General features: G+C 43.3%; 1 protein-coding gene across 3 annotated transcripts in view; it reads right to left on the reverse strand.

The window, feature by feature from the left end:
- Positions 1-573: 573 nt before the first annotated feature.
- gaa2 (alpha glucosidase 2) overlaps positions 574-19,068 on the reverse strand; it is a 42,219-nt gene continuing 23,724 nt past the window's right edge. Inside the window, exons 13-20 of one of the 3 annotated variants that reach the window (XM_041207345.1) lie at positions 18,816-18,949; positions 13,423-13,574; positions 11,994-12,142; positions 11,267-11,408; positions 6,350-6,448; positions 4,651-4,815; positions 2,454-2,600; positions 574-1,290 (exon numbers count right to left, since the gene is read on the reverse strand). In XM_041207345.1, the coding sequence (XP_041063279.1) occupies positions 1,243-1,290; positions 2,454-2,600; positions 4,651-4,815; positions 6,350-6,448; positions 11,267-11,408; positions 11,994-12,142; positions 13,423-13,574; positions 18,816-18,949 (1,036 nt within the window). In that variant the 3' untranslated portion in view covers positions 574-1,242. Of the gene's footprint in view, positions 1,331-2,453; positions 2,601-4,650; positions 4,816-6,349; positions 6,449-11,266; positions 11,409-11,993; positions 12,143-13,422; positions 13,575-18,815; positions 18,950-19,068 lie in introns of all 3 variants that reach the window. The other 2 variants (XM_041207344.1, XM_041207346.1) reach the window with 2 other exon arrangements.

The raw sequence follows: 19,068 nt of genomic DNA on the forward strand, positions 1-19,068 counted from the left end.
GTAATTGAAGGAGAAAGAGTGAGGGAGATGAGAAGTTCCACAGTTTTCAGGTCCAAGTACAGGATGAATTCAGGTAGGAGATTGGGGTGAGTGCTGATTTTAACAAAGTTAGGAGGCAACAAAATTACCTTTTCAATGGGCATGTGCTTAATGTTACCTTCAATCTGACCAATTAAACTCCTGTACAGTTTCGAATCCCAGTTTGCATGTAGATTCAATAAATTCAATGAGAACACAGGGAAGCAAAATGAACAAAGTTGAGGATTTATTATGGACACTTCAGTCTGTTATAGAATCATACAGTGCAGAAAGAGGCCATTCAGCCCATCATACCTGTGCTGGCTGTTTGAAAGAGCTATCCAATTACTGTGGTCCTGCTCCTCTTGTCCTTTCCCCATAGCCCTGCAAATGTTCTCCCCTTCAAGTACTTATTCAATTTCCTTTGGAAAGTTATTGAATCTGCTTCCACCAGCCTTTCAGCAATACATTCCTGATCGTAACTGACTGCTTAGGCCATAATACTTCATCTCGCATAGTTCCATCGAGTAGACAAGGAAACATGAACAAAGTTAAAATGATTTATTGTATTCACTTTATTCTTTTATTTCACATCTTTTTAAAAAAAAATACACCATGGAGATTTTCTTCCCCATCTGATCCAGTGTTTACAATAGTCGAGTTTTTTGCCAGGAAGTGAGCATAGGTAAGGACAAGGGATGAACTGATTTGATTTATCCTCACTTGCAGTAAAGCAGCATCTGCCTGAAGGCCTCATTTTACACATTAACACCATAGTCAGCAAAATACCAGCTCTGCCAAGCAGCATAGATTTAAATAGAACACTGAGTTGGTGGGAAAGGGGAATAACAAGGTAAGGCTAAAAAACAGGCTAAACTACAAAGAAGGGAAATCTGAAATAAAAACTGCAGATTCTCGAAAGACACAGTAGACCAGACAACGTGTAAATATTAAAAATAGGTTTTTAAGATTCACTGGCTGAAAAGCACTTTAGGACGTCCTGAGTTGATGAAAGATGCTATATAAATGCAAATTTGTTCATTAGTGTGTTTGGGGAGAGCTGCTCTGGAAGAATGGGCCTCAAGGAAAATTCAGACCTTAAAAGCACACCCATTTTTCTGTCCTCAGATGTCAACTGGCCTGCTGTGTATTTCCAGAAGGTGGTTCTGTATTGATTCAGACAAGTGACAAGCTAGGGTCTGCTCTCCACAGCAAGATGAATCCTCACTTTGAAGTTTGATTGCAGGCGTTATGACCACGAGATGTGAAACCCTTTATCGAGGGGGAGATGGAGATTATTGATAGTCAGAACCTGCAAGGAGATGGGAACAACACTATATTCATTCAAAATTGGGCTTTTACACACACCATTCACTTAATAACCTTTTCAGGTATCCCAAGGAGTTGTGAATACAAGATCTGAAATTAACAGTGCCTAATACATAGGCACCAGTCAACATACAGTGCCTGGTATATGAATAAAATGTCCTGAAGTGCTTCATAGGAGCGTTATCAGACAAAATTTGACACTGAGCCAAAGAAGGAAACATTAGGACAGGGCCAAAAGCTTGGTCAAGTAGGTTTTAAGGAGCATCTTAAAAGGGGAGAGAGAGGCAGAGAAGCGAAGAAGTTTGTGGGGGAATTCCAGAGCTTGGGACGAAGACGGCTGAAGGCATGGTCACAAATGGGGTAAAGGGAAGGGACAAGACACAAGAGACTAGAGTCGGAAGTATGTGGAATGGTTGAAGGGTTGTAAGGCTGAAAAAAGCTAACCGATGTGGAGGGTGATGGAAGGGGATGGATGGCAATAAGGTTTGAGGTCAACAGAGGTTGGGTGACAGACAAAGGGGGGGCAACAACACGGGCTGACGAAGGAGGGGGCAACAACACGGGCTGACGAAGGAGGGGGGCAACAACACGGGCTGACGAAGGAGGGGGGCAACAACACGGGCTGACGAAGGAGGGGGGCAACAACACGGGCTGACGAAGGAGGGGGGCAACAACACGGGCTGACGAAGGAGGGGGCAACAACACGGGCTGACGAAGGAGGGGGCAACAACACGGGCTGACGAAGGAGGGGGCAACAACACGGGCTGACGAAGGAGAGGGCAACAACAGGTGGGGGGTGACAGGAAGGGGTGATAGGGTTGGGGGGCTACAAAGGAAGGGGGTGATAGAGATGGGGGAATCGACAGAGGAAGGGGTGATAGAGATGGGGGGGCGACAGAGGAAGGGGTGATAGAGATGGGGGGGGCGATAGAGATGGGGGTCGACAGAAGTTGGGATGGTGACAGAAAGGGGGGATGACAGAAATTGGGGGGACAACAGCGGTAGGGCATGACAGAGGAAGGGGGGCTGACAGACTTTTGAAAAATGTGAGGCGGGGGGTGGTAAAAGGATGTTTAGTGGTGAAATCCTGGCATATCCAGTCTCACCTGGTTTGAAGAGTAGGAAAATGAAACAGGCCGCTGATTTACGATAACCTTCAACGGTCGGAACTTGACCCCGTACATGCTTAAGGTGTTCACTTTGATGTAAGTGGCCTCAATGTTCACATGTACCACTTTGGATATCAGTTGGTTCTACACACAACACAGCAAGAGGTAGGATTCAATCTAAGAGTAGATCATTCAGCAGATATAGGCACAACAGCATAACTGTGCAATCCTAGGCAGTCAGGGGTCACCATGTTGATCCAGCAAAAAGGACACTTGCATAATCAAACATTGTCTAGTAAAACGTAAGGCCCCAAACCAAACACACAGGACACACCATTGGGTGGACGACTCTTGTTTCACTTGTGTGCCTTTAAAAGCTCTCTCCTGAAGGTGTTTCTCCTGGCTGTCGTATGGCCCAGAGGTCTCCAGGAATTGGAGGCAAATTTCTAGGTTACTGCTGTGAGCAAATATGCAGGAGAAAAATCGTAGGGGCATTAAAAAAAGGTATTTATTCTTGTTGAAAACTTTATTTGTTGTTTAAATATCAGATAGAGGGAAAGAAGGCTGTTTCACTGACATCATGAATCATCCAGTAGGATACTAGAAGTCTCTATTCACTTCCTATTTGACTGTGGAAAGGCCAGAGCAATGGGGTTTGATGTGTCAAGCAGGCAATAGCGGGAGAGTATGGGTCAGTTGGAAGTTATATGATGACATCTCATGGAATATGTCCAATCAGAATTGACAACTCTAGTACAGTTGCATTGCCAAACACAATGTAAATCTCATCCACTGCCTACCTATGTAAACCAGTGTTTCTTAAACTTTTTCCCGGTGTGACCCCATTTTAATGCCCCAGACTTCGTGTGACCCCAGTGTGAAAATTTGGAGGGTACAAAGAATTGTTGGCAGGGAGGGTGTGATGGTAGCTTTCAGCTGTGAACCTGGGGGGAAAGGGTGCTGAGCAGGAGGTGAGGAGTGAGATTGAGCGAGGTGGGGAGTGAGATTGAGCAAGGTGGGAAGTGTTTAAGCTGCAGGGATTTTTGTAAAAGGATTACCTTTTCACAGCCTTTTTTGCATTAGGAATCCGGCCTCGAAACTCTGTCTTTTAGATCATGCCCACCATTAGAAAAGAAAGTGAGGATTTAAAGGAGCCTCACAGCTGTTAGCACCCAGTCCGAGCCTCAGAGCTCATGATCTCAAAATCTCATCTTGCAACCTTATTGGGGGTCACACTCCACAGTTTTGGAAGCCCTGGCACAGACTAACAATCAGGTTTGGAATGATGACCAGGAGTCAGGAATCTGCCTAGGTCAGGCTCAGATTCTGAGACATTCCTGATCTGTTTGGCTTCTCACCCATCCAACTGCTATTCACCATGGACAGACAAGGATTGGATTGGACTCTGATGCAAAGTGCTCCACAGTTGACAAGCCTGATGCTACACATATCTTGATCACAGGTGAAGAACAGCCACTTGGCTGTGGTGAAGGCAGGGTTGGGGGGTGGTGTGGAGGTGGTGGGGTTGATGGGGTGAGTGACAGGCACCAGAGGGGGCACAACCTTAAATACAGAATCCGGCCATTGAAGAGAAAACCAGGAAGCATTTTCACAAAAAGGTTATGGAATTCTGGAATTCTCTCTCTCTCTCTCTCCAAAAGGATGTAGATGCTGGCAGTCAATTGGAATTTCAAGACTGAGAATAATAAATGTTCTTGTTATTTAAGAGTATCAAGGAAAACAGTGCAAAAACAGATAAAAATATAGAATTTACAGAACAGAAACAAGCCATTTGGCTCATCATCAATGGCAGTATTTATGCTCCAAATGGACCTCATCATACCTTACTTCATCTAATCCCTTAGGCATATCCTTCTATTCCTTTCTCCCTCCTTTGTTTATCTAGCTTCCCCTTAAATGCTTCTATGAGGGCGAATGGAAAATGGAGTTGAGGTAACGATCAGCATGATCCAACTGAATGGTGGAGCAGATTCAAGGGGATGAATGGCCTCCTCCTCTAATACCTTCAACACAGAAAGGAGAAAAAAATTGCGAGGTGGTGGCAAGGGCAGGAGCAGGTGAAGATATCTAACTGAAATAGGTAGGAAATACCAGTTAATGTTCCACCAGCAGTCAACCAGCCCCTGAATGAAAGCACCCCCAGAATTGGGGAGTTTTGGGTTCAGGATCATACCTTGTCCACAGAGAATTCAACGTAAGTGTAATCGTTCCTCTCGTAAGTATTCAGGCTCTCTCCATCGTCCCAAAAGAGGCAGCCCTTTGCCGATGCATTCTGGGACAAAGCCACAAACAGGTGAAGAGGGTTTCCACTACTTACCCAGGTGGTTGTGGCAGGTTCCTGTTCAGAAAGAGAGGCAGACTATCAACCTGGGGATGGAGAGAATGCTGTCGGCTAAAAGTATCGAGGGATATGGACCTAAGGAGGGTAAATGGAGTTGAAGTACAAATCAGCCATGATCTAATGGAATCAAGGGGCTGAATGGCCTCCCCCAGTTCCTGTGGAGAACTGTAAAACTTCCAGTGCCATGAATCCATACCTTCGGGAAAGGAAAGAAAGAACTATAGCACCTTTCAAAACCTCAGGACATTGCAAAACGCTTTATATGTTGTAACATTACGTTGTAATGTAGAAATTGTGGCAGCCAGCTTTCACAGAGCAAAGTCTCACAAACTGCAATGTGTTAATGACCAGATAATCTATTGTTTATAGCAATGTTGCTTGAGGGATAAAGGTTAGGACATGAGGAGAAATCTGCACTTCTTCAAAATACTAAGGGATCTTGTACTTGTACGTCCACATTAGAGGGGACATGGGGCCTCGGTTTAACATTTCATCCAAATGATGGCACTGACAACTGTGCAGCGCTCCCTCAGTACCACAGCGGACTGTCAGCCTCGATCTTAGGACAAAACTGGTAGAAATTTTGAAAGAGGTATAATTTATTTTCATTCCTTCTTGGGATATGAGTGTCATTGGCCCAGAAGGAAAAACCAGTAAAACTTGGAAATGACTGGTACCGATCTGAACTGGAGTTCCATTTTAAGGTATACAAGACCAGTTCAGATCAGTACCAGTCACTTCCAAGTTTTACTGGTTATTCCTTCTTGCTCATCCCTAATTGCCCTTGAGAAGGTGGTGGTGAGCTGCATTCTTGAACCACTGAAGTCTATGTGGTATAGGTACACACTAAGTACTGTAAGGAGGGCATTCCATGATTTTGACCCTGCAAAAATGAATGACCGGCAATATAGTTCCAAGTCAGGATGGTGTGTGTCTCGAAGGGGAACTTGCAGGTGGTGATGTTCCCATGCATTTGCTGTCTTTGTCCTTCTTGGTGGTAGGGGTATGGATTTGGGAGGTGCTTTCAAAGAATCCTTGGTGAGTCGTTATAGCGCATCTTGTATATGGTACACACTGCCGCCACTGTGTGCTGGTGGGAGGAAGTGAATGTTTAAGGTGATGAATGGGGTGCTGATCAAGCAGGCTGCTTTGTCCTGATTAGTGTTGTTGGAGCTGCATGCAGAGGCAAGTGGAGTCTATTCCATCAAACTCCTGACTTGTGTCTTGTAGAGATAGTGGACAGGCTTTGAGGAATCAGGAGGTGAGTTATTTGGCACAGAACTCCCAATCTTTGATCTGCTTTAGCCACACTTTTTATGGCTGGTCCAGTTAAATTTTTGGTCAATGGTAACCCTCCCCCAGGATGTTAATGGTGGGGATTCAGTGAGGATAATGCGATTGAATATCAAGGGAAATTGGTTAGATTCTCTCTTGTTGGAGATGGTCACTGCCTGGCACTTGAGCGACGCAAAGAAAAACAAGAAACCTAGGTATGAAATTGAAAGTGCTGTGACGGGTTGCCATGAGGTACCTGTGTGGGGATGATCGCTCCCTCTCGAAGATGCAGGTTGATGGTGTCCAAAGGAGCAGAAAGTTTGACATATTCTCCCGTGCTATTGAAGGCTGAGCCCTGTTGGTAAGGAGAAAGTAACTGAGAAGGTATTTGAGCAGAAGTCAACACAGCCCCCCATTCACTCCCACACACAACATCTGGGCAATTTTGTACATGGGTACAAGACATCAGTGCCCGTACTTCAGAGGAGATTGGATGAGGGGGGGTAAAAATAACAATTTCTTGCTGGTGAAGTTGAAAGACTGTCCCAGGAAAGAGGGTCGGCCAACATAATGGGTCAGCCACGGCTCAGTAGGTAGAGCTCTTACCTCCATGACAGTAGGTCCTGGGTTCAAATTCCATTCCTGAGAATTGAGCACAAATCCATGCTAACACTACAGTGCAGATATAATGGAGTGCTGCACTGTCATAGTCATTACAGCACAGAAGGTGGTTATTCGGCCCATTGAGTCCATGCCAGCTCTCTGTAAACCAATCTAGTCAGTCCTATTCCCCACTCTATCTCCATGGCCCTGCAAGTTTATTTCCCTCAGGAGCCAATCCAGTTTCCTTTAAAAATCATTAATCATTTCTGCTTCTACCTCCCTTGTTGGCAGCAAGTTTCAGATCATTGCCAGATCATAACTCGCTGCGTTAAAAACCTCTTCCTCATACACTCCCATGCATCAATTGACCAAAAACTTAACTATGTGTCCCCTAATCCTTGTACCATCAGCTAATGGAACCAACTTTTCTTTGTCAGAGGTGCTGTCTTTTGGATGAGATATTTAACCGAAGTCCTTTGTGCCCCTTCATTTAGATGTAAAAGATTCCATGATTTCTATCTCAAAGAAGAGCACAGCAGTTTTCACCAGTCTCCTGGCCAACATTTATTCTTCAACCATGCCTAAAGACAGATTATCTGGCCATTATCACATTGCTGTTTGTGGGATCTTGATGTTCGCAATTGGGCTGCTGTTTTTTATATTATGCCAATAAATATCCATGACCTCAGTCATGCCCCAAATTACATTACAGCCAATTAAGTTATTTTTGGCATGTAGTCACTGTTGTAATATAGGAATCACAGAAGTCCATTTGCCCACAGCAAGGACCCATATTCACCAATTGATGATTACAAGGTAATCTGTTTTAGTGATGTTGGCTGAGGTACAAATATTGGCACCAGGGAGAACTCCCTTGCTCTTCTTTGAATAGTGCCATGTGACCTTTTGCATCCACCTCAGAGGGCCTCGGTAAAGAATCCCCGGTTAAATTGAGTTAGCTGAGCTCAGCTGCATTTCATTGAGTGACAAAACTGGCCGTGGCATTACCCAGGATCCTTGCACATGATCATCAGCCAGCGGCCCCAATGGAAAGTTCACGCTGGTGGATGGTGTCAAGTTGCCAACCCTCCAGGATTGTCCTGGAGTCTCCAGGAATTACACTGAAATATACAAGTATACAGCACAGAAACAATCCATCGTGGCCAACTAATCTGTGCTGGTACACAAGTCTCCTCCTATTCCATCTACCTAATCTCAATTTTTCAGCAAATCCTTTTTCTCATCTAGTGCTCATGTAGTTTCCTTTTGAAAGCAGCTAAGTTATTTGCTTCAACCCCTTCTGTGGTAGTGAGTTCCAAATTCTGACCACAGTCTGAATGAAGAAATTTCTCCTTGTTCCTTTATTGTGAAGGGTAAAGAGTGGGACGAATTTCTGAAATGTAATCAGGAGAACTTCCTTGACCAGTATGTTCTTAGTCCAACTAGAAAGGAGGTTCTGCTGGATCTGGTGTTGGGAAATGAGGTGGGCTAAGTAACAATGTGGCTATGGGGGGACTCTCAGATAAGCGTGATTATTATATTATAAAGCTTAGGTTGGTAATAGGGAAAAACCAAGGAACGATCTAAAGTAGAACTTCTAAATTTGAACAGGGATAACCTCAATGGGATGAGAGGGGATCTAGCCAAGGTAAAATTGAACCAATGATTGACAGAAAAAAATGTAACGGAACAATGGGTGATCATTAAGGAGATGTTTAAGGACTGACTAGGTACATTCCAATAAGGGCAATGGATAAATGAACCAAAGCCAGGGTTCCTTGGATAACAAGGTAAATAGAGAATATGATGAAACATTAAAAGAGCATGTATGTTGCATGATAGGTGAATTCTTTGTCAGAACCAGGCCAAATACAATAAGTTGAGAGGAGAAATGAAGAGGAAAATAAGATTGGCAGATAGAGAATATGAGAATGGTAGTTAAAAGGGAATCCAAAGTCTTCTACCAATACTTAAATAGTAAACGGATAGTAAGAGGTGGTGTGGAGCCGATGAGGGACAAAGACAATGATATATACTTAGATGTTCCGGGCGAGGCTAGAATACTTAATGAGGACTTTGTATTGGGGTTTTACTAAGGAAGAAGATGCTGGCAAAGTATCAGTAGAAGTGGAGATGATAGAGAAAATGGATGGGATGAAAATTGATAGGGAGGATTAACTGGAAAGGCTGGCTATGCTTAGAGTGGATAAATCATCTGGTCCAGATGGCTTGCATCCCAGGTTGCTAAAGGAAGTAGGAATGGTGATAGTGGAAGGGCTTGCCATAATCTTCCAATCTTCCCTAGATAAAGGGGAGTGCTAGAGGATTGAAGAGTGGCAAATTGTGACAGTCTTTTTCGAGAAAAGGTGTAAGAACACCCTGAGTGACTACAGGCCAGTCAGTTTAATATCAGTGGTGAGTAAGGTTTTAGAAACAATAATCAGGGAAAAAAATTAGCAGGCACTTGGAGAGGTTTCAGTTAATTAAGAAGAGCCAGCACGGATTTGTAAAAGGCCGTTCGTGCTTGAATAATTGAATTTTTTGATGAAGGAGCAAAGGTGATGAAGGGGGTGTGAAAGATGTTGTCTATATGGATTTTAAGAAAGCATTGACACAAGTACCACATAAGAGGCTGGTAAACAAAGTTGAGGCTCATGGAATAGGAGGGTTAATATCAGCTTGGATAAAAAGAAATCGGCTCAAGAACAGAAAACAGCAAGTAAATGGCTGTTTGTCAGACTGTAGTGTTCCCCAAGGTTCAGTGCTAGGGCCACCTTTGTTTCTGACATTTTTATAGATGACTTGGATATTGGAATACAGAGTAAAATTTCAAACTGTGCCGATGACCTAAAACTTAGAGGTGTGGCAGACAGTGAGGATTATACTAATCGATTACAACAGGACATAGATACAGAAAGGGCAGATAGGTTGTGGTGATGTATTTTGTCAGAGGGATAGGGAGAAGCAATATATTCTAATTGGCACAGTTCTAAAGATTGTTCAAGGACAGAGGGACCTGGGGGTTTGTGTGCTTCAATTGTTGAAGGTGGCCAGATATATTGAGAGAGCAATTGGCAAAGCATATGGGATTTTGGGCTTCATAAACAGAGATATTGAAGCAAGGAAGTTATGTTGAACCTATATAAAGCTCTGGTTAGCCACAACAAGAATATTGCATCCAATTCTGGTCACCACACTTTAGGAAAGATTTGAGGATCCTTGAGAGGGTGCAGAGGAGATTTATCAGAATGGTTGCAGGGATGAGGGAATTTAGCTACAAGGTTAGGTTGGAGAAACTGGGGCTGTTCTCCTTGGAACAAAGGAGATTGAAAGGAGATTTGATAGAGGTATACAAGATTATAACAGATTTAGATAAGGTAGACAAAGAAAAGCTGTTCTCAATAGCTACCGGGAAAACAACATAGATCTAAGGTTTTGGGCAAGAGATCCAGGGGTTGGGGATGTGAGGAAGAACTTTTTTTTTAATGCGGCAAGTGATAATGACCTGCAACTCGCTGCCAAAGAGGGTGGTGGAAGTAGAGACGATGAATGATTTCAAAACAGAAATATCGATGGACAGTTGAGGGAATTAAAGCTGCAATACTACAGAGATAAAGCAGGGGAATGGGACTGATTAGATTGCTCTACCAAGAGCCGACATGGATTTGATGGGCTGAATAACCTCCTTCTGTGCTGTAATGATTCAACTGGATTCATCAGTAACTATCTTGCATCCAAAACACTTAGTTTTGGATTCTCTCACAAGTGAAAACATTCTCTCTACATCTACCCTGTTCAAACCAGTCACAATGTTAAAGACCTCTATCAGGTCACCTCTAGAGTTTAGAAGAATAAGCTGTGACTTGATTGAAACCTTTAAGAGTGGATGTGGAAACGAAGTTTCCTGTTGTGGAAGAATCTAGAACTAGGGGTTACGGTTTAAAAATAACCGATTGCTCATTTAAGACAGAAATGAGGAGAATTTTTTTCTCTGAGGGCTGCGAGTCTTTGGAACCCCCTTCCTCAAAAGGCGGTGGAAGTACAGTCTTTGAATATATTTAATGCCGAGCTAGATAGATTCTTGATTAACAAAGGGGTTAAAGGTTATCAGAGGTAGGCAGGAGGTTGGAGTCAGATCAGCCATGACCTTATTGAATGGCGAAGCAGGCTTGAACAGCCTATTTCTGCTCCTAGTTCATTAGTTCGTATGAATGTTCTAAGTCTGAATTTCCAGACATTGCTGTGAGCAACAAGCAGGAGAGACTAAATCATAGGAACATTTTTAAAAATCCATTCTTCATAAACAATTCAGTTTATTTGTAATTAAATAATTGAAAAAATGGGAAAAGACATTTTGATTGGTCAGGCTGGTTGGAGGCATGAGGTTTTGTGATAAAACCTTCAGGGATAGGTGCAAGCATAGTTCATAACCCTAACATGAGACAAAAACAGGATCAGGCTCTGCAATAAAACCACCAATCACTTCATAGCCAGTGATCAAAAGGTGTTTCTTCACCAGCACACAGTGCCTTCCTATTTACTCACTGATTGACTGGAAACCCATACTCACCGTGTAAAAGTCGTACCAAATCCCTTTGGGGAAGTATGCGGTCACAGACACAGCCCCTGGCTCTAGCACCGGGCTAATGAGGAGGCTGCTGCCCCACAGAAACTGTCTATCGATGGAGTAAGTGTTTCTATCTTCAGGAAACCTGAATTGGAAAAAGTAGGGGCAATTTCAGAAAATCACCTGCCAAAAAAAATACACAGAAGGTTCTCCACAAGCAAATTCCACTTCACCCACCTGCCCTGGAAAGTACTGCCTCATTCTGGGAAAGAACTAAAGTCAAATACTGCAGCTGTTGGACACAACCAGTGAGGAGCAGTGGCCAGAGATAGTCAGGTAGGGGATTTTATCCTCTATCACTGAACAAACAAGCAGAACGCACACTTGAACCGAGAAGCTAAGACTCTGGTTTGTGATTCCAACCCCATTAACTGCTGTTTCTAGGAGTAACATGTCCACCTCCTGCCAAGAACAGACCTGGACAGGGCAAACCAGACAGGGGGAAGGATCAAGGCAAAGCAACCTTCAGAACACAAGACAATAATGGAAAAAACATAATAACTTTAATAGGTGTTGTCATACTTCAGGTAGAAAATGTGGGCTATTATTGGACTAACCAGATTGAGAGTCTGGAAATCACCTAAAATTGGAAGATCTGATTCAATAGCAGCAGCTGAGACTCCCCATTTGGAAAGAGATTGATTTCAAAGAATGATAAGTAGCAACTTACTCATAGAGAATCGCTCTGGCAACTGTTTCTCCGAAACCATGTGAGCGATGGAACAGCGTATAGAGGTACGGGAGCAAAGAGTAGCGGATAAGGAGAACGCGTTTCATTGCTTCCTGAGCAGATTCACTGAAAGCCACAGGGTCCTGAGCCTGGAAAAAAGAAATAACTTTCAGAAAGGTGAGACTATATTAATTAAAATTTCAAATGCTAAGTTCTTGATCTATATTAATGACCTAGACTTGGGAGTGCAGAGCACAATCTCAAAATTTCACAAGGTCATTGGAAAAAATCTGCAAGGCTCTGGGGAAAGGATGGGGAACTGGGTCTGGCTAAGTTGCTTTTGTAGAGAGCTGGTACGGAGGGCCGAATGGCTTCCTTCTGTTCTGTAACCTTTCTATGATTCTATGAATCATTTTTAGTCCAAAATCTTGACAGGTGGCAGAGGAGCTAGGCAGAGCACCATTGAGTTCAAGGTCACGGGGCTTTCATGAGATCCTGACATCAGACTCATTGCTCGAGAAACCTGGACATTATCCTGCAGAAAGGAGATAGACCTGGAGAGCAAAATGCTATCCTCGGAATTCTTCTTTTGCTGCCAATGTTCTCTGTTGGACAGAATGTATGATAAACACTCGAGTTGATGTAGTGATGGAACGGCTGTTTTTATTCCAGACTCTGGAATAGTCCCTTTCAATAGAAGAGGAGACTTTGGGTTATGATTGCTACTAGATGTCAACTCCCACCAGGGGCAGTTGGGGCTCCTCCTGTGTTCAGAGAGAGTAAGGAAAGCACCACCCCCCACCCCCAGAATCTAAAAGCACTATAGTTTTATTCACTCCATCCTATGAGAAAGCAGCAGCACACTGTGCAGAGGCAGATGAGCCCTGCACCCCATCACTCCACACTCCACATGGCGGGGAAGCCCAGGAGTGGTCCCCTCAACAAAGACATCAGTTGAGTTCTAGACCCATTGAGCAAACACTGGCATGGAGTATCCAGTCTGATACTCCCAGTGCAGTACTAAGGATGCACTGCACCTTCAGAGTTACCAACATTCAGATAAGACATTAAACTGAGGTCCCATCTACCTCTCATATGGATGCCAAGATTTCACGGCACTCTTTAGAAGAGAAGGAAAGTTCTCCCCTGTGTCCTAGCCAATCATTTTCCATCAACCAACATCACAAAAAATAAATTATCTGGCAATTTAACTTGTTGCTGTTTGTGGGCCCTTACAGTCCACAAATTAGCCGGTATGTTTCCAACATTACAACAGTGACAGCACTTCCAAAGTACTTTATTGGCAGTGAAACACAAGGTCATGAAAGGTGCTTTATAAATGCAAGTTATCTTTTACTGCAGCTTTTCAGTATGGGTTTCATATATATTTAAACATAAACACAAATATATCCTCCCAACTCCTCACTACCTTCTCCTTCTCAGTATTGTGGTTTCGAGAGAATGGGTAGAAGGCACCAAGCTGCATCCATCGGATACACAATTCCTCTGTGGCACTTCCCCTAAATCCACAAATATCCGCTCCCACAAGAGGAATTCCAAACATATTGAAGTTCAGGATGCCTGCAGAATAGAAAGGGACAGAGGTTCATGGGTGATAACATTGTGTCCTGTAACAACCTGCCTCACATACAGAAATTTCCCATTAACACTGCTAAATCATTGTCAATTACATAAAAGGGCCTTTAATTTAGGTGTCATTGATGGCTCAGTGGGTAGTTCTCTTATCTTGGAGTCAGAACATTCTCGGTTTGAGCCTCATTCCAGAAACATGACACATATTCCAAGCTGACACTAGTTAGACCTCATCTGGAGTACTGCATACAGCTCTGGGTGCCATACTTGAGGAAGGATGTGAAGGCATTGGAGAAAGTACAGAGGAGATTCACAGGAGTGATTCCCGGGATGAAGAACTGTAGTTATAGGATAGATTGGAGAGGTTGGGACTGCTTCCCTTGGAGAAAAGAAGGCTGTGAGGAGACTTGATAGAGGTATTCACGATCCTAAGGACAGGGTAAATAGTGAGAAACTGTTCCCACTTAAGAGAACATCAAGAACTAGAGGACACAGATTCAAAATAATTGGCAAAAGGGATAATTGTGATGTGAGGAAAATTTTTTTCTCCAGAGGATGGTTGGAGTCTGGAACAAACCTCCTGAAAGGGTGGTGGAGGCAGGTTCCTTATTGAGGTATTCAAAAGGGAATTGGATTGCTACCTGAAAAAAAAGAATGTGTAAGGTTATGGGGAAAAGGCAGAGGAGTGGGACGAAGTGGAATGCTCTTTCAGAGAGCCAGTGCAGTCTCGATGGGCCAAATGGCCTCCTTCTGTGCTGTAAAGATACTGTGATACTGACATAGGATTACATAGAATATACTGCATAGAAACAGGCCATTCAGCCCAACCAGTCCATGCTGGTGCTTATGCTCCATTCAAGCCTCCTCCCATCGTCCCTCATTTAAATCCAACATTGTAAATGTCTATTCCCTTCTCCCTCAAATGCTTGTCTAGCTTTCTCTTAAATGCATCAATAGTATTCACTTCCACTCGGTGTAGTAGCAAATTCCGAATTCTCACCAGTCTCTGGATAAAGAAGTTTTTTTCTGAGTTTCTACTGGATTTCTTGCTGACTATCTTATATTGATGGCCTCTAGTTATGCTCTTCCCCACAACTGGAAACATTTACTCTATATCCACTCTATTAAAACCTTTCAATTTTAAAGATTTCTATTAAATCACCCCTCAGCCTTTTCTCAAGAAGAAAAAGACCTAGCCTTTCATCGTTTCCTGCTATGTATACACTCGCATTTCTGGTATCATGTTTGTAAACTTTCTCTATCCCCTTTCCATTGCCTCTATATACTTTTATAATATTGCCACCAGAACTGCAAGCATTGTGGTTTAAGAAAGGTTTGATGCAGGTTTGATATAACATCACTACTTTTCAATTCTATCCCTCTAGAAATAAACACTAGGGCTTGGCTTGGCTTTTTTGAGGTGCAACTTTTAGTGATTGCTGTATTTGTACTCTCAAGATCCCTTTGTTCCTGTACCTCACCTAGACTCGTACCTTCCAAGTAATAAGTGACCTCCTTATTCTTCCTGCCAAAATATACTACCTCACATTTATATGTGTTCATTTAATTTGCTAATTATTTGTCCTCCTGTAATTTGCTGCAGTCCTCCTCAGTGTTGACTATCCACCCCACCTCTGCCCAATTTGGTGTCAGCTATAAATTTAGAAATTGCGTTTTTGATTCCAAAGTCCAAACTGCTAATGTAAATTGTGAACAGCATTGGTCCCAGCACTAATTCTTGTTCAACACCACTACCCATCTTCTGCCACTTTGAATAATTAACCTTTACTCCCACTCTCTGCTGCCAGCTAGCAATCCATTCTGCCACTTGTCCCCCGACTCCACATTCTCTGACCTTATACATTATTCAATTATGGGGCGCCTTCTGAAGACCTTTTGAAAATCCAGATAAATTATATCTACTATATTACCATTGTTTGCTCCCTCTGTCACCTCCTCAAAAAATTCAATAAGGGTGGTTAAGCAAGGTTTTTCCTTTTGAAATCCATGCTGACTATTCACATTATATTTTTTGTTTCTAGATGTTCTTCTATTCCCTCCATTATTTTTCCTCTCACCAATGTTAAGCTGTCTATAATTCCCTGGCACGTTCTGGCCCTCTCTTCCATCTTCAACTAGTGCCAGTACTGAGGGAATGCTGCATTGTTGGAAGTGCCATCTTTCAGATCAGATGTTAAAATGAGGCTCATCTGACCTCTCAGGTGGAAATAAGAGATCCCATGGCACTATTTTGAAGAAGAGCTGAAGTGTTCTTGCCCTGTGTTCTGACCAATATTTATCCCTCAAGCAAAATTACTAAAACAGATTATTTGATCATTACCGCGTTATTGATCATGGGGGCTTTCTGTGCACAAATTGGCTGCTGTATTTCCTATATACCGCTGACCACACTTTAAAAAGTAGTTAATTGGTTGTAAAGCACTTTGGAATGTCTTGAGGTCATGAAAGGCACTATATAAACATAAATTCTATCTTTATTTTCCTATTGATTTGGTGCAAGTGTATTCGTGCTTTTCATCTTTGTGGGTTGCTTAGTTGCGAGCTAAAGTTAAAACCCTGGTTTCTGGATTAAATCGTTACTTGAAAAAAGAGATCCATTAACTGGAACACAGAGTGGGCTGGAGACAGGGATGAGGCTCAGTCGCTCTTGTGGAGAAAACAATTGAAACTCCTCTAACAAACTCAGGAGGTCTCAAAGTACAAGTTTGATGGCAAATGACCTGCTCCTGTGCAATGTTACTCGACAGCTCACTGAATTACAGTCTGTAACATGACATCTCCAATTCCTACAAAGGGCATTTTTGCACCTTCACCATTAGGGGCAGTTTTTTGACATGGCCTCATGATGCAGAACAAGTTCATGCAAGATACAGCAATTGACAGAACAGGAACCTTTCATTGGGGCTGGATCATGACCAGACTGTTCCAGAAATGAAATTACATTGTTTTAGCCATTGGATTATTCAGTGCCCAACACCCAGAAAATAATATCAACATTGTTCTCACTAAAGTTCTACAGAAATAGGAGAAACATCTTTTAGAAGGGATAGTATATCATGCACTAAGGAACTTCATTCCCTCTATGTGCTCACAATTACTGGGCAGAATCTTCTTCATGTGTCAAGGGTTCCAATGGCGGGACTGCAGTTGCGCAACACTTCCACTCAGAGGTGGAGCGGCTGGCCACACACAATCACACAGCAGCCAGCCAATTAGATATGCAGAGTAAGGGCCCTGACCAATCCTAAGAGGGGGATGGGCAGGAAATCGCCAGCCCCACTGCTACCTCACAGGGTCAAAGGTCCAGGCATCATAAATACATGGCATCCAGACAAGCAGCCATTCCTGCCATCCAGCAGCATCAATCTTACTGTTTGTGAGGAATTTGCAATCCTTGAATCTGCTGGCACTTACACAGCAACATTTCATGAGGAGATCAAGAGATCTTGGAAGGCTCACTCTAGCTGGAAGGTGGATGCAGTGAGAGTCACAGGTCACAGGTCTGTCTAGTGCATTGTTCCATTACCTTTGCCCTGCCTTTGGTCACCCTTGATCCACCGCACCCCACTCCCCATTACCTTTGACCAACTATCAGTCAGCCTAGAACTTCCCCCGGCACCATCGGTCAGTCCCTAGCACATTGGCCCCGTTACCCTCAAGTTGCCATCCTTCACCCGTGACCCTTCCTCTATTGTCCTTGACTCTCCCTCTGTTATCTTCAACTCTCAGGATCTCACTATTGACCTTCCCTGTACAACCCTTGATCTCCCCACAATCATTCTTGACCTACTGTTTTTAGACATTGACCTTCCCTGTGTAGTCCAGTTTCCTCCCTCTGTGCCCACGAACCTTTGTAGGACTGCCACCTCCCTCCCTCAGTCAGCCATGCCCCTTTCCCCTTTCACAGCCACACCCAATCTGAATGCATCAGTGCCTCCTCTCCAAAAGCTCCCCACTCAGGAAAAGCAGCTCCTACTCAGTCCAAACCCATCAGGAACATCACCTCATCTGCTGCACGCCATCTTTAACCAGTCGTGAATCTGAAGGCACGTATTTCTCATTTGCTGCATATATAGTTCCAAAGGTACAATTTAATCTCGCGAAGTTGTGTATTAATGAGCACACATGACATGCTAATATATTAAAAAGTGGTTCTCACCACTTGCTGTCGGAAGACGATTCTCCCCAAATCTGTCACCAACTTAATAATCAACTTTCATCCTGCCATCAGGAAGTTTCTCACTCAATTAACAGCAATCGCCCACGTTGTTTCCTGCTCCCAGGGGCTTCACAAGATTTAGCCCAATGTTTGCATTAATCTGACTTCCATTGTTTTAATGTTATCAAACCATTTTAATTTTACCAATGTACTCAGAGACCCAAAGTTAATACAAGTGAGCTAAAGAGAGGACAGAGAGGATTGAATCCCGTTGTGTCTCAACCACTTACAAAAAGCAGCAACATTTAGAACTTCAACGTAATTAAATGTTTCAAGGCGCATCACTGGATTGATCCAACAAACTGACACCAAGCCCTGTAAGATGATATTAGGACTGGTTGGTTGAAGAGGTAGGTTTTACGGAACGTCTTAAACGAAGAGAGAGAGCTGGAGAAATTTAGAGACTGGATTCCAGAACCTAGGACCCAAGCAGCCGAAGGCACAGTCACCAGTGACTGAGCAATTAAAATCAAGAATGCCCAATCAGGAGGTGCGGGGAGGCCACAGAGGGATTGGAACACAAGGATGAGAATTACAAAGTTGTGGTGTTGATGATCAGTGAGTACAGACATGATGGGTGAACGAGAGCTACGGTAACATAAACGCAACACAACACTCATCGACACACGCACGCACACACACACAAAATATGTGGACTCAGACAACATTAATGTTCAACACCCAATACATATGCATACTCAAACTCGCGTACACATGCACAAGAGGTCTTATGTGTATGTGCATACTCTGTCATGCCTTTTTTCTTATTCGTTCCTGGGATCTGAGAGATGGCAATTAAGCCAGAACTATTGCTTATCTCTAATTGGCATTTAGAAGGAATGGTAAACCACCTTCTTGAACCACTGCAGTTCATGTGGTGTAGGTACACTCACAGTGCTATTATGGAGGGAGGTCTATTCCTATATGCAGGACATACATGCACTCATATACACGCACACTCACCCACAGAATGAAGAGCCACTCAGTACCTGCAATAGAAAAGTACATGTCCTTCCATTTACTCTCATTGTCTCCCAGCCAGTGTCCAGAGTACCTGCCTTGACTTGGGAATGTTGATCGGGAAATTACAAATGGGCGCTTCTTACGGATTTTAACCAAAGCACTGAGGCAAAGAAAAAGTAACAATTCAGCCAGTCAACATATTATAAGCATTATTTGGTTATCACTTTTACAAATACACTGATCGCAGTCCCCACACTGATTGCATGCCCCATACTGATG

Source organism: Carcharodon carcharias, chromosome 15, assembly GCF_017639515.1.
Source record: "Carcharodon carcharias isolate sCarCar2 chromosome 15, sCarCar2.pri, whole genome shotgun sequence".
NCBI classification, from domain to species: domain Eukaryota; kingdom Metazoa; phylum Chordata; class Chondrichthyes; order Lamniformes; family Lamnidae; genus Carcharodon; species Carcharodon carcharias.